This window comes from Triturus cristatus, chromosome 8 (genome assembly GCF_964204655.1).
Source record: "Triturus cristatus chromosome 8, aTriCri1.1, whole genome shotgun sequence".
Taxonomy (NCBI): domain Eukaryota; kingdom Metazoa; phylum Chordata; class Amphibia; order Caudata; family Salamandridae; genus Triturus; species Triturus cristatus.
The window spans coordinates 1,243,064,651-1,243,091,574 of record NC_140591.1 but is presented as its reverse complement, the minus strand read 5'-3'; the positions used below and the strand labels follow the sequence as shown (position 1 = coordinate 1,243,091,574).

Below are 26,924 nucleotides of genomic sequence, written 5' to 3'. Positions count from 1 at the left end.
CTACTTTGTTGAACTCTTGGGTGCTATGGACATGCTGGAGCCGTCCTCAGCACTATTGCTCAGGTGCTGAGGATGGCTCCAACGCATCCTGGCACCAGAGGTAGGAAATCCCTCTGGTGCGAGCACTAGAGGACTTCCTTCGTATTAATTTCCGCCTCAGGAGCTAGGGAAGAGCTTCTCCAGCACCCAAGGTTGCTTTTTTTTTGGAAGCAATGATGATTGGCACGCATGGCGCACTGACGCAATGCAGAGGAAATAAAAGTGAAAGGAGCTTATTGGCTCATTTCACTTTCACTGCATTAGTACTCGGGGCATACCTCAGCTTCCCGAGCACCGATTAAGACAGGAGAGGCATCATTTAAAAGGGGGAGAGTCTCCCATTTCCAACAGTACCATTCACTAGTGGATCCCTGATTGGGGATCGCTGCCGGAGGGCGATCACCAAGCAGGGACCCACCAACTAAAACAGTAGGGACACTATTGTTTGAGGAGGGAACTGCCCCATCGGAAACCCCCAGACCCAAAAGTCTTTCTGTCCTCCTCCCCAAGGGCAGATCTGAGGATGATTCCTCAAATCCACCTGGGGGAAGGCAGGTGAAGATTTCAGATATCCTCTCCATAGTGAGACTTTGCCAAAGACGGACATGCCATTGCGTGATCACTGCAGCTTGTCTTTTTCCATTCTACCGCAATAGCCATCTTTGCGGCGCCTAGGCACAGTCACATGATGGCCTTGTTGCTGTGTGTCTGTCTCTTGAAGGTGTCATCCCTTAATCCCAGGTGAGCAAACCCTATTGTGTTCAGGTTTGGGTAGCCCAGTATATCTTTAATGTGGGCCAATATTTCATTCCAGAAGGGTCTGATATGTGGGCAATCCCCTTAGATGTGGCAGAAATCTCCCAGAAGACAACATCCCCTCCCGCATAAGTCGGAGGTCATAGGGATTTTTCTTCCAGTTTAGCAGGATATATGTACCAGTTAAATAGTATTTTATAGTGGGTTTCCATCAAATATAATGAACAATTGTATTTTGGAATATCTTCCCATAATGTCCGCCATTTTCCATCAGTAATGGCGGTCTCCAGAATGCGCTCCCAGAATGTCATGTATTGTGGCTTTGAGGAGCTAATTGTAGTGAGCAGCAAGTACAAAAGGAAGGAGATTGTCCTTCTGGAGGTACCCACTCGGCAAGCAAATTGTTCAATGGGTGTTAGGTCTCTGGTGGCTGCCAGTTGGACTTTAGGTTGTAATACCAAACGTCGCAGCTGGGTGTAAAGTTAGTATTCCATGGGGGCAAGATTAAAATTTCTCTGACAGTGGTCAAAGGTCAGGATATCCCAATTGTGAAAAAGGACAGATAATATATGGCAGCCCCCCCTCCCTCCAGGCGTCCGAGCTGGAGGGAATGCTGGATTGTAGTGTAGTGGTGTGTAAAGGGAGGGAAATTTAGTCCACACTAGTGTTTTAGAAACCTTGTCCCCTATTTTTAACGGTGTTCTGGTTGGAGCGCCATGATAAGAGTTGGGAGATCATTCTGTTTTATTATTCCAGAGCACATTGCAAATCACCCTTCCCACAATCGCCCTGTCCATATGAAGCCAGTATTTATCCAATTCACGGAGAGACCATTCAGCGATAAGATGTAGTTGTGCAGCTTTATAGCAGAGAGAGAAATAAGGGAGAGCAAGGCAACCAGACTCCATTGGTAGTCTTAATACCTTGAATGGAAGACAAGCTCTACTATTTTGCCAGATAATGCGGGTAGTCAGAGTACGCAGTGTTGGAAAGAAGTCTATACCTAGATCTATAGGGAAGCGCTGACATTTTTACAGCATATATCCTCCCTAACCAAGAAAGATACATCAAGGCCCATCTTTTAGATTGGTCTTTAGCTGTGATAGGAGGGGTGGGAAGTTTGCTTGGTAGAAATTGGTAATGCGTGGTGTTAGCCTAATGGCCAGGTAGGTGATGTCCTTTTTGGACTAGAGGAAAGGTGTTGTGGCCACTAGCATCCCCATGTCCACGGTAGATAGTGTCAAATTAAGACTATAAGATTTAGTCAAATTAACTTTTAACCCTGCTACGACGTCGACACCCGCACCTCACCCGGGAGCGCTACTAATGAGGGGCCCGGATTATTAAGTGTTAAAGGCACGTTATCGGCAAATAGGGAAGTCTTATGTTTCACAGAGCCAAACTGTATCCCCTGGATGTTGGGTGCAGCTCTAATATGTGCCACAAAAGGCTCTATAGTGAGCGTAAATAATAGTGGGGACAATGGGCACGCTCCAACTAAAAGCGGTCGGACCCCACCACATTCACCAGAACGCTAGCTTTAGGGGTCGCATAGTTAACACATATCATTGTTATAAATTGGTCACAAAAGCCATAGTGCTTAAGCGTGTAGAATGAGAAGGACCAATCCACCCAATTGGACACCTTCTCGGCATCTAGACTTAAGAAAGTGGGCATCTCTTTTTTTTAGGCTCTTTCTATCAGGTGGATCACCTTTCTCAGGTTATCATTCGTATGGCGCCTCTTGATAAATCCCGATTGGTCAAGGTCAACCAAATAGGGCATCAGGTCGTATAGTCTGGCATCCAATATTCCAGAGTAGAGCTTAGCATCCAGGTTTAGGAATGTTATTGGCCTGTAGGAGCTGCATGTGTGAGAGTCATTCCTCGGCTTGGGGATAACCGTGATTAGGGCTTCACTCATATAGGATGTGACAGTTCCTGAAGTAGAAATATGACGGAATGATGTCAGGTGAGGGATTAAGTCAGAACTGAAGGTTTTATTAAACTGGGCTATGAGGCCATCCAGCCCCGGTGATTTGTGTTTTAGGTTTGCTATTGCCAACTGAACTTAATCTTTAGAGCCATCTTCACTAATGGGCTCTCCCAGCATTTCATTTTGTAAAGGGGGAACTTTAGGAAGCTGCACATCATCGAGGTAAGCCAACTGGAGACCAGTATTCGCATGTTCAGCCATGTAGAATTCTTTACAAAATTGACCAAATAAGTGGGCCATCTCTGTGTCTGAGTTCATAAATTCAGTGAAAAGTCTTCTAATGTCCCCTATGTACTCCTGTTCCATTTTGATCCAGAGTTATTCACGCCAAATGGGCATCCACTTAATTCCCCTGTTCACAAGATGTACGTTTTAGGCTTAGTAGAGCGACTTCTGCCCTGTTGATGAAGAGGAAGTGGAGTTTGCCCCGTAGTGCTGTGATCTTACACTGGAGAGGTATTGTTGGGTGCTCATTATGTGTGTGTTCAAGAGTCTGCAGTTTGGTTTCAAGGGCTAAACGATCTTTTGCCTATTGAGCATTGTTGTCAGGGAGATACACTTCCCCTTCAAGACTGCCTTAAAGGCATCCCAGGTATTGGAGTGTGTTTTTGCCAGTGGGCGTGTTAAGTAAAAAGAATCCCTTAATAGCTTTCTGTAGATAGTCCAGGGAAAGGCAAGCTCCGATATGGGAGTTCGGGAAAAAACAGCAGCGGTACTGCGGTGGTGGTTCATCCCAATCCAACATGACACCACGGAGCGTAATCGTAAAAAGTGAGAGGATGGATTGTCGCTGCCTATAGGCCCTGCACTCTTGATTGGCTGATGAAGGTGTAGTCTAATCTGGAGTAGGTACGATGGAGTGGGAGAAGAAGGTGAAGTCACAGGAGGCTGGAAGAAGTGCTCTCCAGGAATCTACCAGTCCTAGTGCCTCAACTGCTTGTTTCAACGCTCTAGAGAAGTTCCCTGTGGCCGATCTGTGGGGGTGGGTGTGCTGCAGAGATTAGCATGCCAAGCGAGGTTAAAATCTCCCATCACAACAATCTCTCCCTCTGCAAACCCGCCAAGCAGCGTCAAGAATGAGAGAAGAAACTGGTCCTGTCAAGTAATGGGGGCATAAAGAGGCAAAGGTGGTGGGTCGACCATGTAGAAGACCCTTAACTATTATAACCCTCCCTTCTTAATCAGCTTTGTGACCAATGGATTGAAATTTTAGTGATGAGTTAAACAATAGCGCTACTCCATTAAGTTTATTACATTCTTCTATTCTATAAACATTTATATAGTGCATTGCTACCAGTAGGCATCCCAGCGCTGCTAGTGCAGAGGCAACTCGGTAAAGAATCATAGGAGGGAGTTCTGGAATAGCCATGTTTTGAGTGACTAGCAGAAACATAGTTTTTTTGTGGTTGATCTGAGATGGAGAAGGTTTGACCTCCCCATCTGGATCTTTTAATCAGAGGGATCTTGGCCAGAAAGGTGTTGGAGGTATGCAGAGTGTGTTCTGGAAGCTTTGGTAAGATCAAAGAGTGCGAAATCAGTGGTCTTTTTTCCAAGAGGGCCCTGTGGGAGAGGCAGAGAGATGTACATTTGATCCGCTCTGCCACTGGGAGCTAGTGAAGAACCTGGAGACTTTTACAGGCAGAATGGTGTCAGGCAGCTAAGTTCTGCACAACCTGCAGTTTATCTGATGTCTTTTTAGGGGCTTGAAGATAGAGTTTCTGTAGTCCAGGCGAGCAAGTATAAGGGCCTAGACTATAAGTCTTCTGGAGAGACGGGGGGAGCAGATGAAGAACTTTCCGAAGCAGCCTAATAATGCTGCAACAAGGTGCCGCAATCTTTGTTGCTTGTGAGACCCCATTAAGGGAGTCATCCAACCAAACTCCCAGGCTCTTAATATCAGTTTTTGGTGGTTGTGGTGGTGGCAGTGGTGGTGGTGGCAGTGGGTGGGGATCCAAGGCAGTTTTGTCAACATAACTCTAATGCAGGATTAGGGTTATTACCAAGGATCAAGAGTTCGGTTTCATTCCCATATAATTTCCTAAAACAACTATTGCTCTAGATAGACACTTTGTCAAGAACTATTGGTATCGCAAATGTGTGGATGATATCAGCTAGTGGCCTCATATATAAATTAAACAATATCGTGTTAAGGACAGAACCCTGTGGTATGTCGCATTGAAGAGGGAGAGCATCTAAGGCGCAGCCACCGTCAAAGATTATAAACGATCTATCCTCCATATAAAATTTGAGCTAAGCTATAGCAGAAGCTGTAATACCCGCTTTGTGTATTCATTTGATGAGGATGTTGTGATTAACAGTATCAAATGCTGTACTAAGAGGAGGATAACAGCTGCCATACCTCCTTGATCAAGAAGATCTTTAGCTTCTTCCACCACTGCTAAGAGGGCATTTTCCGTACATTGAGAGGCAGGAATCCAGTTTGGATGGGATGGGATGAAGTATCTGGACGAAAGACTGAGTAAAGTTGATAAAATCTGGTCAGCAACTTTCACTAAGAACTGAGGAGGGGTCAGGTCGACAGGGGACCCAGTTTTAACTTTGGATAAAATGTCCAGAAGATTCTTTGGGCTTAAAATGGTGAACTCACAGATTATGGGGGGTGATCAGTGCCTGTTCCTCACTCGTTAGGAACGCCTTACATATGTCCTGTATTTTCTTCGGGAACAAAAAGACAAGATTATTACAGCGGGTCAGGGTGGGTTTAGGGGGTGAAATTACTACCCGGAACATTTCCTGGGAAGAACTGGAGACCAGGTTAATTTTTGCCTCATAGTAAATTGTATGAGCTTGTTTGATTTCAGATTAACATAACCTGATCTTTTCTCAGTATATCTGTTTACTATTCGTGCTATCGTTTTTCCTCCAGACCCTTTCAGCTTTCTTGCATTCTTGTTTTAATTTGCACAGATGCGGAGTATACCAGGGTGTAAACTTGTCCTTAGCCTTTTTGGTACACATTTTGGTACATATTTTGCTGGAAATGACCTAGTGGAGAGGATATGATCCATTGGTTGACCTCTTCATTAGTGGTCAGCAGATCTAAATTCAGGCAAGGTCTGGTATCACCAAGTGTCTGTCTCCAAACTTCTAGGGGTAGTTTGGACCAGGGGCGATCTTTTTAGACCTAACCTCGGTTAAGAGGTAGAGGAGGATTTAAAATGTTGTGGATATACTTGATGTTTGTGAGAGATGCTCCTCGTGCTTGAGATATGCCTCCTGCAAATGCCACCACATTGCAGCATTGATTGAGTAAATACTTTCATAATTTTTGGCGCTTAGCAGGGGAGTTCAAGCCCTTAACATTCCAGGTAACAGTCACAATTACCATGGTCTAAATTCCAATCACAGAATGCATATTGTTAGCCTTGGACAGTGGCGTGAGATAGTGCCCCCTTCGGGTTGTGTAAGTGGGTGGGATTCCTTTCCACACCATTGTCAGAAATTACTAATGCCTCTGCCTCACTCCTCCAAATAGTTTGAGGAAACTTGCTTGTGTGACACCCAGACTCCACCAATGTTGAAAAAAATGGCAGGACAACGTGTCCCAAATAAAAATAAAAAAAAGATGTTGTTGTGTATCTGCATCTTACTAGGCGATTGGCCTATGGGTAAAGGCTATGATTAAAGGACAACAAGAGCATTACAACATTTATTTTGTTACTTATAAAGTCAATAGGTGGGGACAAAGATGGCGCCCCGAATGAGATAGTCGCTGTAGCTCGTTCTTGATGCCTCACCAACACCCTCTCACCAGGGGATGTGCCAGCGGCAGTCTTGTTCATTATGACCATTGTTGGCAGCATGCCGTGAGGGCAAGGGTCCCAGGGGACTAGTGCCGAGAACACCGCAGCGTGAACTGGTGTTTTTGTTATAGTGGGGGGGGGGGGGATGGGGGAGGGGGGCGTGCTGGGAGAGACAGGTGCCAGAAGTCAAAGATCGGTCCGTGTGCTCACTGTCTATGCCTTTGGGGCCAGGATGCCCAAAAGTGTCATGGCCTCAAAGTTCTGTCACATGGCATGGCTTATTCTGTAGATCAAAAGCAAGGTCAAACGGGTATGTCCATTGATATCAGATCCAATTACATACAGTACAGATTTGTCTGTCACTTGCCTAAATTGTTGGCATCTGGCCAGAGTCGCAGGGGTGACGTGTTGGAACAATATAATGCTGTACCTTGAAAGGCGATTGCTCTACCCCACGGGCCCCATTTGGTTTTGAAGGAGTGGAGCTTCATGAGGAAGTCTCAAGGTTGCTTCCTGTTGTAAGTGAGTCAGGAAAAGGGGCTCTGCAGCATATATTCTCCTAACTTTGCAAGTGAATGCAGCGGAGTCATAGCGGGTTACATCCGTTCAACCATCTTGGCAGGCCACACACCCCAATGCAATTTTTTTTATATCAAAATACATGTAGAATAATGGGCACAAGATTGGCGATTGTATTTTGAAAGCAGAAAATGTCCCTAAAATGATTTTAATGTGCTAAGTCTGCAGACAGTTTCGCTAAACTATCAAACTCTTAGTTTGCTTGCAAAAGTATGCCCTAATTGGTGACTGCATAAACTTTTATTGACAACATAATGCTTTTTCTTTATAAATGTCAAGAGGCTGTGTTGTATTGTACAGGACCTCTTGATATATCTTTATTTATTACCATTTTGCTGGCGTGCGTTTGATGGCCTCGATAATATGCTCCATTAGAACCACTGTTTTTTGTTCAAATGTTTAAGAACAACATTAAATACCATTTCTCTGAGGCAATAATAGAGCATCTTTGATCCATGCCAATACTGAAAATAAATAAAGGTGAATCAGGGTATAGTCATTATGTGCAACATGGAAAAAAAAGATTTCCCAGTCATAAAATAAAAAAGTGCAGCAGCAGGTCTATGCTCTCGCATGGTGCAGAACTACATCTTTCAGGAATTTACAAGCATCAAGAAGTAGGCCTGGAAAAATGCTACCCGTCCAGTTTTCCAGCTGTAACTCTAACAAACTTTTGATCATTTCTTTTACAAAGTAGCAAATATGGAACCACATAGTAGGTCATGGAAAGGTTGCTGGAAAACAAACAACGCTTAATAAGTGTAAAATCATTTATTTAAACTTTATTTTTTTTATTTTCTCCAGAAAGAAAATGTTGCCCTCCTCCCTCAAGGAGAAGCAACCTTCTCTAAACGCAACCTTTTTTTGGAAGGTCCCTAATGTCAGACTGGGGCAATCTCATTTAATATTGAGATGATTTACAGTAACATTTTGTTAAAATGGAAAATGCTTAAAAGTACATTTGCCTGGACAACGAACAAGACACTTCCTCAGAAACTAAAGTAAGAAACAACAATGGTACAATTCAAGTAATGATATATCCTGAGCTCTACTATAAACAGTATTTTGGCATCAATAACGTGCTGGCATATTCAGATCCCTTCTTTGTTCAGAAAACTAGTCTCAACAAAGTTAATTTAGGAATTGAGCCTCTGCATAGATACAGGTTGTACATATTCAATTATGTGATAAACAGCCCTGTTGAATTCACAGTCCAGTATCATCAGAGCCTACACAGAACCCAAAACCTGACATAAAATGAGCCCTGGAATAATCAGAGATGATGCTATCAGGACTTTGATATAATGAGAATGCTGTCAAAATCTATTACCTTATTGCATGATACCAAATGGGACAAGTGGATTCTTTTTCAAGGCAAGTAGCTTTCTGAAGCATTTCGCCCTTTGGACTAGTAGTTATTTTATTGAATTCCACTCACTTGCTGTGAAAATATTCTGATGGGGTAAACTAGTAATCTAGCCTTGTAAATGTCACATGAGAACTTGAATAAAAAGAAAATTCAGACTTTATGGGAATCGGAACAAAACTCTGTATCTCAGTCATCCCATCCCATGCTCTTTTTAGACTAGACATTCAATTCAACTGAAAGGCCACCATTACGCTGAAGTCCCCCCCTACAACTAACACCACCTCCTGAAACCGGAGTAGTAGCTTACTGAGACGTTCAAGTGCAATCGCCTGAAGGATGCGGAGTTAATAGAGCAAAATGAATGCTAGTGTTTTTCTGCACTAAGTGCCCACCATTGCTACAGAGTAACCTTCTGGATTGGTTCACGTATCTTCAACAATAAACTAGGTTTAGTTCCTAAGAAAAATCACCTCCCCTCTCGAACCGGATGTGCTTATCCTGCATGGGCCAGTAAATTATATTTAGTATGCTTTTTAAACCACACCTATTGACAACTTAGTGGGTTTCTGGGAGTAAATGTGCTTTAAACACTACTCTTCCTTTATTCCATTAATTTTGCACGAAATACTTTAAGGTTGTGTTTTAAATTATTCATCATATGCCTGCAACGTTATACCTTTCCAACACATAGCATGTAAATATTTGTTGCATAATGTTACATAAGTCACCAGCAATGCAGTGACGTGGGCAAATAAAATGACCTGTTCCCCAATGTGCAAGGTGCCTGTCACCCTAATGAAATATATATAACTTTAAACCAGTGCCATGATCACCACTTTCCTAGGGGGTCTTATGGGCACAGAACAGTCCTCCCCCAACCCATCATCATTTAGTATTTCCCAGTCCCAGAATAAAGCACAAAAAGGGGGAGGGCAATCAGGGAATCCCTTCATGTTCCAATAGCTAATTATTTACTTCATGTTGGATGCTTGGTTTATGAAGCTAAGGAGTCTTTGTCGTACCTATTTGGCCATCTCCTTGGACCCAAGTCTGTGTCTGTCACCTCTGCACTTGCTCCATCAGGCTCAGGCCTTCTTAACTTCCCACCCTCAAAAACAGTATCCCCAAACGAGTCAGAGGGATTCTCTCCTTCACGTCCTCTCTCCTCTTCAGTGTTCTTCTACGGATCTATTGCCTCTTTCTCGCCTCCTGAGCATTACTCTCCACCCTCCCAATCATTCTTATGCTACCTCCAATACCAGAAAATTCAATGTGCACCCCCCCCCCACCCCCCCCCGCCCTCCCCAACTACTCTCCGGCCCGGCTGAAAAATCATCATATGTTTAATTTCCCTTTTCCGAAACTCATGCTTTATTACTTAGAAGGTGCAGCGCTGTTGCAGCACTGGCCGAGTAAAATCCAGTAACCTCACAATCTTTGCACATTTTATTTCCAGTGTCCCATCTATTCTGTTCACCTTGAGTACAGTATTTCTGGCTATGAAATCAGAAATATGGGCTAGGATCACTTTAGCAAATGCACCAGGTAATTGAGTTCTATATATGCATACATTCCTGGTGAAGAATGTAGAGGACTTTCAGGTTTAGTTTGTGCATTATCAGGTTTTCTAAAATGCTAATATTATTGTGCCTTGTGAGGTTAGAAGTATCTGTCACAAATAACTCATTAGACTACAGCTCTAGTGTGGGCACAGTAGCTGATCTGACTGCTATGAGAAATGTCTTTAGTTAAGGTGTTTGACTCAAATAAATTTATTTTCTGGCAGTTTAAATTTAGAGACTACATTTTTTCTTGTTTTTATTTTTTACATGAGCTTGTTATTCTACTTTCATGACTATCAATGACAATCCACGATGCATAAGGATTGCTACTTACTAATCCTAGTTCTGCAACATGGAGAGCTTCAATTAAGTTATTCATGCTCCACTTCCTACCCAGTTCTTTAAATGAACAGTGCATGTTTTCACCTTCGCTTTACATTCAGCCTGTATGGCCAGGTTTCCCTTTCGTTCTTCTATACTTATGACTTTGAGGTCTGCACAGCAGGCATTAAAGTATGTCTATTAATGCTTCCTCATGTATTAAAAAGAGAATTTTGAAAAACTAGTATGCAAGAGCTGTGTAGACTGTACTAGCACTTGAAAATGCCATGTTACTTCAGGTGTGTGCATATTCTAACATTTTGAATTGCAGTGTGTTCCAGGATCCCCACATACAGACATGAATACTCAGCATACATGATTTAGATTTAGAGCCCTATGATGCAGAACTAGAAGCACAGCCTGTCTCCTGAAGGTACCGTAAACCAAGTTATTAGTTGGGTCTAGAATTCTCAAATTACTGAAGCAGAGCCTGCAGCAGATAGTCTCCTAATCTGGCATGATTTTTACTGAGGCTGATAATTAGTAGACTTGGATAGAAATGCAGAATCTGAGGTAGATGCCTCAATGCGTAGTTGCATCAGATGTAGGAGTTGCATTTGAATGGCTCAACCACAAATCGTGATGTCAAAAGATTTGCTGCATAGTTTCGATCTTTAAAGATAAATTATTTGTACCCTTTATTCAAAGTGAAGTCATCAATGTCAAACCTGTAACTTATTTTTTTTTTTACCTTTTGTCTCTCTGGATCTCCATTATAAAATCTCTAAAGATGGACTGCTTGTCTGCAGTGGTAAGAGCCCCTTGCCTGGTCACTCTAGCCCACTCTGCCACTGCTTTGACAAGTCTCAGTCTCTTCAAGGTTTCTTACCTCCAGCTCAGTTGGAATTATACTTTGTCCTACAGTTTTCTTCTGGGCATCAGTTTACAGAAATCGCAATCCTCCACAGAATGGGAGTTGGAGTGCTAAAAATCACGTACCTCATGGAGTTAATTTGTAGCCTTACGTCTGCCTCATCTAGGACACCTCAGTAAAAGGGAAGACCTAGTCCTGCTTTCCCTGAAGGAACAACTACTGAAAAATGCTCTACTTGAGTCACAAACTTGTTTTAAAACATATGATCAAAAGGGTGAAGATCCAGATCTAACCCCCAGAAAAATGTATGAAATATGTAAGCTACTGGCTCCGTAAAGGAGCAGTGCAAATTTTAGCTTTTTATTTCTGTGGCCTCTGTGGCTGTATTACACGCAGTATCTTATTGTTTTTATTTTGGGACCAAATAGGTTCAAATGCAGCAATTTTGGTTTTGAAGTAAATCAATCAAAATACAAGAACCTAGTCTTTGGTAGGCTTACATTTTATCTGCATTAAAAAGCTAGTTTTTAGAGAAAATACAATGATTAAAAATTAATTTAATTAATTAAAATGCCATTTTTTTTATCTCGCACCGGGGCAAGGCTACTTAAAACTTTGAGAAAATTCTACTACGCTGGACCACACAGAAGGCCTTGGAATCTTTAAAATAGACAAATACATGTATGCAGTGAGGTTGAAAGACATGCCATGTTACGTCTTGTAGAACTGTTCTCTGTCATGGAACTACAACTAGTAAAACCAGGGTTTCCATTAGAATCCTCATCTTGTGATGGTATGTTATGAATACTGTTTTCTGCGAAGTTTCTGAATGGTGGCGATATAATGTTTAAAAAGCAATGAGGATGTGATTTTGGTGTCAGAGGTCTGCTGGAAAGCACTTATTGTACATTTCAATCAGCTGTATGGTACACTAGAGTGTATGAGGGCTGAGCAGCGATTATTAGTTCATAAACTTAACCTACAAGGCAGCCTATCCAAGGAGAAGCTAAATCAAAAATGTCAGAAGGGTCGATGTAGAAAAACGTAGGAGCGGTGTTTCCTGAATGCCAGTGAATAGCAGTCATTCAGTTGCTCTCCACTGTTGACATTTGCATCATTGCAAAGTTGCGTGCCAATTTTAATATAGTGGGAAATTAGACCCATTTTCTTACTAGTTTCTTGATGTTGCCCAAGTTACAGTCCTTATTTTGGCAGATAGCAAGCTCACTATAGTGGAACACAGCACCAAGATTCCCAATAAGACCTTTGCTTTTAGTTCCAGCACCCTCAAGAACTTGAGTTCTAGATTTCGACACTGCTGGGATTTCACAAAATCTCCATTTAATTTTATTACAGGAAGGTCCTCCATTGTGATTCCCTTGTGTGAAATCATGGCCAATTGGTGTTTCTGCTTCGGGAGGTTAACATTATTGCACTCTTTCTTTGTTGTCTATAGCATGTTTCAACAACATGGGTCTACTTTAAATAATTATAATTCAATTCTGTGAGTTTGTTACAAACTAACCTGTGTAGATGTGCGCAGATGTTCTGCTTCTGTTTGAGTTGTCCAGGTACGTTCTAATTCTCATGTATTTATGCTCTATTGGAAATTTGTTTCTGGGAGGACCTGTGTCGGGTTCCTGGGTGGCTTGCATTCAATTAAAGCAATTTCAGATATATCTCAATTTCTCATCTCTACTAAGTATTGGTTGTAGGTGCTTACATAGCTCGATTTTTACAAATTCTGGGTGATATGGAGTAATTAAAAGCACTTGTTCTGTAATATTTCTGTTTATTTTAGGAAGTTTACCCTGGGCATTTTGTGTGCGTAATCGTATTCCTTTCAACATGTCTTGTGCCCTTTTTCAGCAAAGTCCCCATTAGGTACATTTAAAGTGTTGGCATGATACATCATAGAAGGCACAAACCTGTTAACAAAAGCAATTTAAGAAGATGACGCTTAGAAACTCCACAAAGGACCCTTAGGAGCCCACTTGCCTCAACTTCAACCGAAAAAGAAATGCACTAACTATTGCAGACTTGGTAACAGTCTTGCAAGGGCATCAGGTAGATCAAAGAGTTGGAAATTCAACCACTGCACACGTGGCAAGTAATGAGATAAAAGCAGAACACAGATCCATCTCGAACTTATGCATATCAACACAACATATGTTTGAAATGAAAAAACTCACTTTATAAGAGCTGCAATTATTTGAACATTCAGTGCTGATCCACTCATAAAACGATCGTGTAGGCTTTGAAACCCATTTAACGTGCCAAATTTGTTGATCAGATCAACTAGCCAACCCTGAAAAAGAAAATTGTGTTTACTGGCATTTACAGGCTTTGCAAAAGTAACTATAAAATATCAGTTTAGACAGGATGCAAACATACCTCACTATAGAACAATTAGCTCTTTTTTAAATTCTATATTTGGAGATAAGGACATACTGAGGCGATTTTGAACACGGTTACTTGATGACAAGACCACTAGGATGTACATTTTTTAGACCGGTTTACTTTTAATTAGGTGCACTTAAAGGAAAACAAAACAAACACATAGAATTCACATATTTCATCAATTAAAGCCCAATACTAGATAAGAAGCATTTCTATGTTTAACTAGCTTTAGGCAGAAATGGGTGTTACTGACAACTGTTAGAAATGAAATGGTCGACAGGTTTTATAATTACTATATTGTGTATACTAAAAAAAAATGCTTTCCAGGATTGGATTAGTGCTGCAACATGCCAAATGGGAGGTTGTTTGCCTTCCACTTTTTGTTCACAACACCATCACACTTGAATTTTGTTCAAGACAAAAAGCCCATTCTAACTACAGCAACCACAGAGGGAGAATGGGTCTATAAGACTTTCCATGGCGAGGGCAACTCACTATGAAGCGGAGGGAACTGTGCTAATTTAGCTATTTTTAATTTGACCTCAGTTATTTCAAGATAGACAGACAGATTAAGGGTCACCACATACAAATAAATTGCATTTAAGTGCCTGTCCCATTGCTACCTCAGTCTTCAATTTCATGTTAATACAGTAACTCTTGGTAAAGGTATAAGTGGATTTCCACTTTGCTGAATTTCATCCATCTTTTAGACTTATTCTAGTACACAGGGTGGATTTAACAGTCATTCCTTCCATCGAATGAGCACAAATCGTGCCATTGATAAGCCTGCCCATGGTATCACGAGCAAGAATAATGCAAGAAAAAAAACCAATTCAGTAACAGTCTGTTTTGTCCAAAGTGATAAATATCAGATAGTCAAATGCTCTCTGTATGTTTAAAATTAACTTTAAGGACTCTAAATGTCTAGGAATTTAAATACTTTTCAGTGGTCAATAACGGATTTGGGGAAAAAAGCCCAGGAGTGACAGGTGCAGGGGTGTCCTTAGGCGCTCTGGTTTTTCTTTACCGGAACAGTCACAGTTGAGGGAGGCCTGAGCGAGGCCGCAGGTGACGTTGTGGAATCAACACTTGTGAATCCTTCACATGGAGAATGAAAGCCTTGAGAGCCAATCTCAAAGTCCTGATCTCTGAAAGGTTTCTATGAATTCTGAACTCCAACAGAGACCATTTTGCACAGATGTCCATGCACTCCTATATGCTACCCAACCTATTTGTGACGCATCTGCGAAAAAAAAACCTTCGATTCTGTACAAGCCAATAGGATTCTTTCTGTTTTAGCCATCCAAACAGTCTTGTCAATTCTGTCACTGATAGCTTCTGATCCAAACCTCCTTCTTCCTGGCACCACTGAGCATTCAGCCTTTCTTTTATGGGTCGCATTCTTGAGCTGCATTGAAGTACTAGGAGGATGCAGGATTCCATTCATTCTAGTAACATTTTTAAATTCTTGACAGCCACCTTGTTTTGAGATCGAAAATGAGGTGCTATTTGTTGAAATTTTGCACTTCTCTCCATCGTAGGGAATACATTTGTGGCTTAAGTGTCAATCCTTGACCTCAGACTCACTGGTAACTAGGAGTTAAAACTGACTTCAATATATTTATTGTGAACCCCAGAGTTGAAAGAAGAGGTTTTCTTTCACATCACTTTTGAAGACTGAGTACACAATGAAACTTTGATTAACCAATTGTAAAAATATAGGTAGACGAATAGACCCTGGTGCTGTAATCGGGCTGCTACCGAGTCATTAAATCTGTAAAAATTCTTGTAGCCAATCTTGAACTGAATAGGCGTGCTTTAAACTGATAATGCAGACCCATCCACTGTAAAGCAGGGGTATTTTCTGTGATTTAGATGAATTGGTATGTACAAGTATGCGTCTTCAAATCTACTGATGCTAAAAAGTTGCTTTCTTGGATGAAAAGAAGGATGTCCCGCAATGTGACCATTCGGAAGCTTTGTTTTTTGTTCTTTTGAAATATTGGTCTTATCAGTGTTATTGATTCTAATACAGGACACCAATCCCTTTGATCTTTTTAATACAATAAAAAATATATAACATCTCCTTTGTTTCTGGTCTTGCCGCAATTACTCTATTGCTCCTTTGTTGAACAATTTTGTTACTTCTTTCAATTCTAGCAAATGCCTGTTAACATTCTTTTTGGTAGGAGATTCAGGGGAATTTGTAGACATTTAAAAGTGTGTCCTTCGCTTAAAAGGTCCATAACCCATTTATCCAAAGTCCTGCCTCGCCATACTTGTCAAAAGTGCTTAACTCTCCCTTCCCAACAGGCATGGTTGTCCGACAAGGGAATGCTTTGTCCAAGTGAGAATCGTTTATTGGGATCCTGATTCAAAGCCTGGCCTCTATAGCACCTATTTTAGATCTATCTGATTGCCACCTTTGTCTATAATTCTGTTAACTGGAATATCTTGTGAGGATTCATATATTTGTGAATGACAAATGTCATACTGACAATGCCTATTGTAGTGATGTCTGAATCAAGAGAAAGTTCTTTACTACAATACCTCTAAAGATCATGCATAGTCCAGATCCATTTTAAATGATTAACACTTCATCCAACTTTGTCAAAAACATTAGCTCCATAAAATTGCCTAACTATGACATGGGTCTGAATTAGGCGCTCTTTAATTAACCGTACTGCTGCATAACAGTGGCATTATCAACTTGTCTGAATCCTACTGTAAACGAATCCATAACTATCTCAATGAGAGCATAATGAGCCATCTCTCACAGTTCAAAATTACCTTAGCAATTGTCTTCCTCTTGACAGTTTTTATATTAAAGGAACAACATCATGCCATAATTTGAAATCATATCTCAATAGGGTTGCTGATGCAGTGCCAAACTTAATGGAACTGCCAGATAGCAGGTGGACTCTCCTGCGGATAGAATCCCACTTCTTGCCCTCCCTGTCAGGAGGCGCGGTCCGTGGAGTATTAGAATTTCTGGACCTCCTCTGAGCAGCTATAGAAATCATTGAAATTGTTTTGACACAATTTTCGCATTGCTAGCAGAAATGGCTGCTGGATTCCTAATAGAGAGGTCACTTCCTCCCTGATATGGTCAAAAATAGGTATAGCTCTTCTAGATCTTATTGTTTTTTCTTTAAAATCAAACAAGACATTTTTATTTAGAAGCTGTGACAGTAAGGCAAGTTTTGTGAAGCCATTTCAATCAGTGTAGGTAATCTACCTTCATCATGGAGAGCTGAATCCTCCGTCTCTGGCATAGGATTTAGAATACCTGGAACAACAGTAATCCCATTCTGGTTATCTAGGAGATCCCTGTCCATTATGGTTGCCATTTCAGTCATTTTGGGAATGCTGGGTGTCTGAATCTGTATTGATGTGAGCCCCACTGGACAACCTATAATTGCAGTCTCCATCTTTGATAAACATCTTTATTGTGCCATGCTTCCATAATTTTCTGAGGTCAAGGCAAAACATAGGGAGGCAGCGGTGTTTGAAGCATAATGAGAAGAGAGACTAGTTTATCTCTCGATAGTGGTATTTCTGGATGAGAACATGGCGTGCATCTGGTAACCACTGAAAATAACCGAAGCGGTTGCAAACCAAAAACTGGAGCAACAGATAACTAAGACAATTCAGAGTCCAAAGGTTTGGTATTTGGCAATTTGTGATATATAGATCAGAAATCATATCCTGTAGAGAAGTCAACATTTCCAAAGGCACTGTTACCATTAAGGGATTACCTAAGTGCAGTCATTCCAGTTATAAGGCAAAAAGGGAGGTTTTGTCATGTCATCAATGGCTTAGGCTTCTAGCAGCTTCATCAGAATTGATATATTTTAACGTTACATCCCTTGGTGTTGGAGCTTTAATTTCCGTTAAATGTCCTAAAAAAATCTTCATCGTCATAGTAGATTGGCTCTAAATATGAGGGCGATCTACCTGAGAATATCTTAAACCCTCATACTTCATACCTGAGGAGGCATATTACAAAAGTGTACTCGGAGGATGCAAGGGCACAGGAAATATTAAATAATTATATACGAGGACCTGTACGAGAAATAGGAGACATGGCAATGGCTGAACATATGGCAGACATAGCAGACTGTAACTTCACCTGTAATGTAGACCCAAAAGACAATCCATGAGGTACACTGCAAACTTATTAACTGTACCATTATTGAAAATGCTAGTATACCCATCAACAATGGAGTCCACTATGTCATTAGCAGATGGCTAGCACTTGGTATATAGCCACAGAAGCCAGTGGTTGGCACTGCTTTCATGTTTCTGCTTCCATAGACAACAAATCCATTGGCCACAAACTAGCTAGTTAAATGCCTGTCTTGACGTCAATGGCGGTGGCCATTTCTTCTCAAGTGAGTTTGTGCTCTTTGTTTTTGGCATGCTCACCACACACGGAGGAACCAAAAAACAAGGGAACCCTACTCACATGTAGCCTGGGTAATAAATCTAAATAGACCCATGTCATTGTAACAGACAGAGAGACGGTTGCTCTTCTGTTACCAGTAACTTGCAGGGAGCCGAGATACAATCATCGCCGGGTGAAAGTGCATCTGTGACCACACACAGAGTTAGAGCCGTTATCAGGCCCACCTGGTTTTAAAAAACCACCAGCCTCCCCGCATCCAGAGCGCTATTATACACTTAATGGCTAATCAATATTTAACACCACGACCTTGGATTGCTACGGAGATCCACTTTGATTCTCCTATTTGACTGCCTGATACCACCCTCACAAGGGCACCCGGCTGGGTACTCCGAGTTCATTTCTTTCACTATTCACACGGTGTCACTGTCTCTATATATCAGGCAGCGCAGACCATCGTTCAGGTGTCCCGACATTTTAAGGTCCTGAAGAGACCCTTTATCCTAAATATGGGTGAAACACCGTCGACAGTAAACAAGGGCAAATCATTATTCAACACTTATGACTAATAAGTGCCAAGAATTGTAATGATTTATTCCTTATGGTCGCCTTTATGTTTAATAATTGAAACCTTGTACATATGTCACGTTATGTCACTTTTAGCTTACATTCAATCACTTTTTCACTGGGACACCTTTTATGACTTCTAATTCTCTGATTGTACTAAATTCTATTGTGTACTTTTACACTGCTTATTTGTTGCCTCCCAAAAATACAAACAATATTATTATATATTGACTTTTCGATGTGTACAGCCAATTTTCTTTCCGACTCCATTTCAAACCCTATATATTGCCATTGTGCTTTTTTCTATCATACAGTTACTTATCATTTCACAGGAGCCATTGTTTCCTATTTAAACACCACACACGGAGGAGCTGATGATGCCATAGTCTGCTCTGACATTCTTTGACGGCATGCTTGTCAACGTCATGATCAACATCATAGGCCTTTTTCAAGGGAATTTCTAGTTCTAAGGAGGAAAGCTTAGTTTTATAAGCACACTTGGAGGACTAACAGCAGTTTTATCAGATTTATGAGAGGAATGATCATCATCAGGTTCCTCTGTAGTGCCTTTTTCCTTTTTCCTAAGCCTCTCATCCACGTAACGAGAGTGACCAGAGGTCTGAACCTTCACAGCAAGTACAGAGGGTGCAAGCTTTGCAGAAATCATATTTTCTGAAGACTTTTTCTAAGTGTCGAAAATTCCAAAGATCTTTTATTCTTTAGCTCACTGGGCTGGCTAGATGTGTTCTACCTTGATCATCAAGAAGTGCCAGAGCTAAACGTCCTTCTCTCTCGCACTGTCTTTTTAGGCATGTTCAGATAAGCCTTTGCAGTGTCTTGAAATGAGGTTGTGATGCAAACGGATAATGTAGAGGGCTTGTGCGTCATCCTTTTGATCTTTCTATTGCCACACTTGCTGCACTGCTTGAATAAAGAGCTCTTAGAGAATTTATTAGACATGGCACCTGATAAAGTAGGTACTTCAGGGGAAACACTCTGCAAGAAACAGCTGTATTGAGCAAAATCTTTATCATGAATATGTGATGGGAGCAAAGCCCCTGTGAGTTCCATTCACGGACAGTTAAAAAGCTGGCAGTTGGAGCTACTGAGGGGAGCAGAGGTGGGTGCCTGCATCTCTGACTGCTATACTTCAGGTCATTAAAGGAGACAGACAGGTTGTATGATGTCTATGTTTTTCCTTAGTTCTGTTTACAGGTACACTGCTACAGAATATTGTCTCCCAGTCTGATGACACACAAGTATTCAAGCATCAGAATCAAATGAAGGATCCAATGCTGGAGAACATTAAATCAGCAATTCTGAGGAATTGCACAAAAAAAAATCAATAGGAACAGTTTCACTTTAGCAGGAGTATCACCTCATCAGAAAATACCTCAACTGAACACCCAACACCCCCGCCCAACTCTTCCCCCATGGAGGCAACAATCTCTCAGATGTCCAGAGTACCAGTGTGAAAGGATATTGAGAAGCAACCCCTTTGACTGGCAAGGAGATCGGATAGCTTGTAAATCGAGCTATGAAAGACACCTGCACTGGAAAACTGTACTTACATGTAATTAACATATTTAATCTCCAACACTATCTTTCATAAATTCACATGCTTGAATTAGAACAGTAAATATTCTACATGAGATGCTTATCACAATCCATCTGCAGCAAGAATATTAAACAAGCAGTCTGTCTAATGTAAGTTAAAAAAAAAAAAGACCTAAGACAGACTGACTTACAACTTAACCTCTGAGTTGTATCTAAATAGTAACGTCTAGTAAAAGTGTGGGTGCTCTTCCAAGTTACCACTCAGCAGATGTCCAACAAAGATACTCTGCCATAAGTGCTGTTGGGCAGCAACTCCTACCATAGAATGGAGTGACGCTCTGGATTGAAATGGATAACTATCCCTGGAGTGGCAAAGAGCAATAGCAGCAGCAATCCATCCCACTAGCTCTTGCTTTGAAAGAGGACATCCTCTCTACGGGTGACTAAAAGCGAAGAAGAGTTTGGTCTTGCTATAATAAAAGACCTAATATGGTCAATGTAGAGTTTTGGGTATCTGCAGGGATCCAAAGAGTGTAGTGTTTTTGTCTGCATTTATAGCAGAATTCTGAAGGAAGGTCTTGACAATAACAGGTTTGTTACAAAGTTTAACTGCAATTTAGGGATACGTTTTGGATAGGTGCACAACTGAACTCTTTTTGTGCAAGTGTTAAAGGGGTGATTTGATGATGCATGTGTGAATTTCACTGACTCCTAGCAAAAATAAGTGCTAAAAACAAAGAAGTCTTCTGCGATGCAAACTTCCTTCCTACTTTAGGTCTATGTAGGAATTTGTGAAATGCAATGCGTCCTGGAGAAGTGGATCAAATTAACACGAAACAAAGAAAATTAAAAGAGCCACCTGTACTCTCGCAGGGCGTGGCTGGGACGGGTACAATTGAGGAGTTGTTTGCCATTCTCCCCCCACCCAGACTTCCTCCGGGGGACCAGGACTGTTGGAGGGTGACCTCATGGAAGAAAAGTTGGTGAGCGCAATCCGGAGCATTAAATCGGGGAAAGCAATGGGGCCTAATGGCTTCCCAATAGAATTCTATAAATTGAAAGCTTCTCGCATAGCCCCCTAGTGCCTTAAAATGTTTATATAGAGTAGACAAAAGGATGCGCTATCCCTGGATCAGTGACTCGCATCTATAGTGGTGATCCATAAGGAAGGGGGAAAAAAACCAAGAGCAATGCGATTCCAACCGCCCTATCTCAGCTCAATGCTGAGGCCAAGCTACTGGGTAAACTCCTGGCCTCCCAACTAGTACAAGTAATATTCTGCAATATGCCACCCAGACCAATTCGGCTTTATGCCAGGGCGAAATACCGCACTTAACCTGCGCCGGCTACATGGGGTACTAGGCAGAGTGGTAACCATATGGGAAGATGCTACGATATTGTCCCTAGATGCTCGTAAAGCATTTTATATAGGTGAGTAGCAATATTTATTCACTGTCCTGGGGAGACTAGGATTTAGACCTAAATTCTTGGCATGGCTCCACTTGTTTTAGAGACTCATTGGCACAGATGGTGGTGAATGGCCACACGTCGCGTTCATTCCCTCTTCATCAAGGTACGCGACAGGGCTGCCCACTATCCCCGCTAATTTGCATGTTAATCCTTGAACCACTCGCGACGCGGGTCAGAGTAGGCCCGCTGATCAGTGGTCTCAGATGGACAGCAGACTGGGAGGACAGAATACCTCAAAGAATAGCCATGCAAAAGCTGGTAGGATGGCAGGATCGCACAACCCACTGGGTGGCACAATTACCAGTTATCAATCAATGGGTGCACCGCCAGCAAGATGAACCCGCAGATGAATCCGCATACCGCATGGATAGATACGTCCTGGGACCAGAGGGTTATGCAATGGCACTTTATACTAACCCTAAACATCATAATACAACTGGCCCCACAGCTCCTACAATTGCACTCTGGTAGCAGGTACACAAGAATTTAGGATGGCATGGTAGATTAAACAAGTACACGCCACCCTGGGACACTGAAAAACTTTGAATACTACGAAATAGTCCAGGATTTTACAGGTGGGATCAGATAGGAATCTCTACAGTGGGGGACTTGTGGACCAGAGGAGACGTTATCCCACTCGCAGACTTACAGTGGGAGAAAATGTCCGATACTTACAAATCAGACACGCCCTACATACTGCCATACCGCAAGGAAGTGACCTCCCTAAGGCGACCCCTCTGGAAGACAGATTGTTAACAGATTACCTAAACTGTAAAGCAATCTCCCTGACACAAACATTTGTCCTATTACAAATCTGATGTATTTGCCATATGCTGGGAGAATGGCAATGTGAAAGTATGCGTCCTTTAGATCCAGTGTTGGCATAAAGTCGCCTTGTTGTAAAAGTGGAAGCACCTGTTGAAGTGTGCACATATGGAAGTGTTCTGATAATATGTACAGGTTTAATGGCCTGAGACCTAAGATTGGTCTTAATGAACCATCCTTTTTGGGAATTAGACAGTAGAGTGAATACACCCGTAATCCTTGATGTTGAAGTGGAACAGGTTCTATAGCTCCTTTTTGTAGAAGAGCCTGCCCCTCTTGTTTCAGCCGATGCTGGAGCTGAACAAGAGTTTGTGAGTGCAAGGTAGAATACTGTGAGGCTTGTTTGTGATCTCCAGGCAATAACCATGTTGGATAATGTCCAATACCCATTTATGAGATGGTATGACTGCCAAATGGGAAGAAACTGTTAAAGGCTTCCCCAGACGGGTGATAAATAATTGGGGGAAAAGGATATGAAGTCACTGTTTGTTAGGCGATTGGAAGGAACGTGGTGGGGTGCCTCTACCTCTTCCTTTAAAATTGTTTCCTGTATATCCCCCTTTGTAAAATTCTCTAGAGGGGGAGGATTGTGTTTGGGTCTTGTATGAAGTAGCGGTCGCATCTGTGGTATTACTTTTGGAGCCTATTCTATAAAACGAAGAGCAAAAGGAGCCTCTGTTAGAAGGAGACTGTAACGCTAGATTTTGCCACCTCTGTATCCTTTTTAATTTGTTCAAGTGATTGGTGTACTTGAGGCACATAGAGATGTTCTTTATCAAAAGGGGCATTAATGAAAGTGTGTTGAACTTCTGGTTTGAAACCAGAGATTCTTAGCCATGCGTGTCTTCTTAGGAGAATACTAGTGTTTATTCCTCTGGCTGCAGTATCCACAGCATCTAACGCACACATAATAGAAGGATGGGAAATGAATTTCCCTTCTTGTACCAGTTCCTGCCCTCTTTTCTTGTGTTTTTCTGGAAGATAATGTAATAAATCTTCTATTTCGCCCCAGTGGGCCCTATCGTATCTAGCCAACAGACCTTGTGTACTGGCTATACGCCAATGGTTGGCTGATTACGCAGCTCCTCTTTCTTCCCCCCAAGGCATCTATTAGTTTTGACTCCTTATCTGGAGGTGGTGCCTCTCCTGAGGTTTGTGAGTTTGCACTTTTACAGGCCTTAGGATCCAAAGGCAACTGGCCCTCAATAAAAACTGTGTAAGATGGTGGTGATTTATATTTTTTGTCCACCCTAGGTGTTATGATACACTCCCTAACTAGAGCTTTAAAAATATCATCAGCATGCCTCATCATACCCTTTAACATAGGCAAAGATTGATGTTCTATGTTTGTTTCCTAAAGTTTCAAACAGGAAAGCCTCTTATAGGGCTTCCTTATGGAAAGTCACTCCACGGTAAGTGGCTGCCCTAGCAATTAACTCCTGATATGCAGTATTATCATCAGGAGGGGAAGGTTTATTCTGGGTCTGTCTCTGCAGGTGGATCTATATTATAGTCATCCCATGGATCTGGTGGTGGCTGATCATAAGTGTCATCGTTAGCTACTATATCAGGATTTCTACCAGGAGAGCCTTGTGGTGTCATGTGTAGAGGGTCTGAAGCTGGTATAATAAGTACTGGAGAAGAAGGTGTAGGGGTTTGAGGAATATATATATAGGGCTAGTAGCCATGTCCTTTTTGTTTTTAAGAGTGATTTTATATTTATATTCGGTGTCTATTTTCCTTTTGGAAGATGGTAGTACTGGCTTAGTTGTAATGTGTCCAGTGTCAGGGTTTATAGGGATTTTCTTTTGTTTTGGATCCAACTTTTGTTTCATGGTTACTAGAATAGGCACCGGAGGCTTTAGATGAGCATCTTTATGCTTTGGTGACAAAATTCTCAGTGCCGAGCTGGTTTTGAACTTTTTATCTTTCGAACCCGAATGTTTCGGAATCATGGTAGTGTCATCTTGGCTTGAGCTGTTTCGTAGCCGAGCCAGAATACGGGGAATCAGGGTCTCAGGCCCTAACATGGCCTCTTGACTGGGGGTGAAAATTTGATTTGCTCTGCATTCCGTCCATCATCTGTGTGTCTTTTGCTACCATGGCCTGATGACAGAGGTAACCCAAACAGCCTTTTGTTTGGTAGAAGCCGGTTTGGGGGGCAAAGGGGCTTTGGTACTCACGGCACCCTGTCCAGCTGGAATGCTGTGGTACTCTAGTTCGATCTCCAACTCTGAATCAGACTCCTGGATGGAGAAAAGTTTCCTCCTCTTCTGCTGCAGATGCTTCCATTTCTTGGTTCTAGGTATCTTCTTCGATGATATCTGAGGTGTCCTCGATACTCTGTCGCTGCATCTCTCTTTGACGAGCTCGACGGTCCCACAGAGTCTTTTTGGATCAGAACGACCGACAACCGTTGCAGTCATCTTCTTTGTGCTCCGGGGAGAGAGAGAGAGAGGTTACAGACCTTATTAAGATCGGTATGCGGATATTTGCAATGGCACAAAGGTCAGAATCGAAACGGCGTCCGTTCCGTAGACAGAAGACTCAACAATGGATTTTCGAGTGGAAGTAGATAGAGGAAAATGAGCTAGGACCGAAGGCACGTTTATAGATTCCAGACTGGATAATTAAAGTTTTCCGAATTTCGAAACACAGAACGTGGAAAAAGCGATCGAAACAATACCGACGAGGGCAGAGAAGGGCAAACCGAACGGATCACTATTAACGGTTTCGAATCATAGCGCTGCAATACACGTCCGAACCCAATGGCGGAAAGAAAACAATCTAACAATGGGGTCGATGCCCATGCGCACTATCATCAAAAGGAGGCGTCACCTTGACTTGTTACAGCAAACAAATGATGGACGGAATGCTGACAATGCAAACATTCTCCCCGAGTCAAAAGATCTGGGTTAAATCCCTCGCTCTTTTGCCCACTCCACCACCCCAGTTTGGACCCAGCCATATGCAAATCAGTCTTGACCCTGTGCCCAATGGGAACAGTCCAGACCGAACTGCCAGGCCAGGTCCTCCCTGGACCGGAAACAAGCATCCTGGGACCGGTTTCAGGGTATGTCACCCTTCTTCAGCCAGGCTAGCCTGAATCCAGTGGCAGAGTGAGCAAGGGACCCACGTCTGGGCATACCCATCCAACTTAGGGCAAAAAGTGTTACAGCAAACAAATGATGGACGGAATGCTGACAATGCAAACATTCTCCCACACTCAAAAGATCCCCGAAACCAGCCCTAAGATGCTTGGTTCCAGTCCAGGGAGGCCCTAGCTTGGCTGTTCTGGCTGGACTGTTCCCATGAGGCACAGGGTCAAGACTGATTTGCATATGGCTGGGTTTAAACTGGAATGGCAGGGTGAGCAAAAATGGATGGATTTAGGCCCAGATCTCTGTACTGGGGTGAATGTATGACATTGTTCGGCATTCTGTCCATCAACTGTTTTTGCATTTGTCACCTTGACTTGTGACTGGAAAAGACTTCTTCGAAGAAAAACGACTTGCAAACGTCCGGACCAAACACTAGATGGCACGAATGCAAGCATGTATATCTACAGCACACATGCCTTGAACAGGGAGTTCCCCTAATCCAGCCTTCAAGTGAATAATTGGGGCACAAATCACTGTATTCCGAGAAGCGTCTAGCAGCAGTGGAATCATTTTTCTCAGTAATTTAAGCAGTGCAAAGCAGGTAGTGGCAACTTGGACAGTCAATGTGGCAAAAAGGAGCTGGTAATCCACTAAGAAACCAGGTTGTTTTTGCAGATTCCATTGAAACAGGGTTGGAGGCAAGCTTTTGGGGGCCACCATATAAAAGACCAGCTAACAGACTGTTTTCCCCAAAAAACACAATTCAAGGAAGTAAAAAGTATTTCTGTTTAGTCCTCGTTTAATTTGAATCACTTGTTTGTCATCCAGCTTTCAACCGCGTTCATGCACTAAGAAATTAGAAGCAGTGCCTGCTAATTTTTTCTGAAATGCAGTAATTGAGCAATTTGATTAGTACAGGCTGTAGGTTGAACATGGTTTTCAATAATAGAAAAAATCGTCCTAGATTTATTAGATGGAATATTAATTTCCTGTGCTATGAAATGTATACCTATTTATCAGCATTTTTTCCAATTGATGCAATACAGAACCCACATTTTGAAGACCATTTTAATGCCTGTTAAGTGTTGTTTCTTTAATTGCATACAAAGAGCACTTCTCTTAGCCCTCTTTCAAAACTTTAAATAGTCCCTGTAATGTCTTCCACCGGAATCAGTTTGTGTGTATAACTGTCTTAACTACCCAGATACAGAGGCATACTAGGATACCCAATTGTTCAAATAGTTTTTTCAACAAAAAGTGCATTCAATGGAAGCACCAAGACAAAAGTGGCATGCTAGCGTTTAGCAAATTGCTCGTCTTTTAGAATTAAAGAACACAAT

At 42.0% G+C, this 26,924-nt stretch overlaps 1 protein-coding gene across 2 annotated transcripts in view; it reads right to left on the bottom strand.

Moving 5' to 3' along the window:
• Positions 1 to 26,924, bottom strand: part of USP9X (ubiquitin specific peptidase 9 X-linked) — a 1,605,828-nt gene that overhangs the window by 1,318,188 nt on the left and 260,716 nt on the right. For both annotated transcript variants that reach the window (XM_085622934.1, XM_085622935.1), the window contains exon 7: positions 13,452 to 13,567. In XM_085622934.1, coding sequence (XP_085479060.1) covers positions 13,452 to 13,567 — 116 coding nt within the window. The remainder of the gene's footprint in view (positions 1 to 13,451; positions 13,568 to 26,924) is intronic.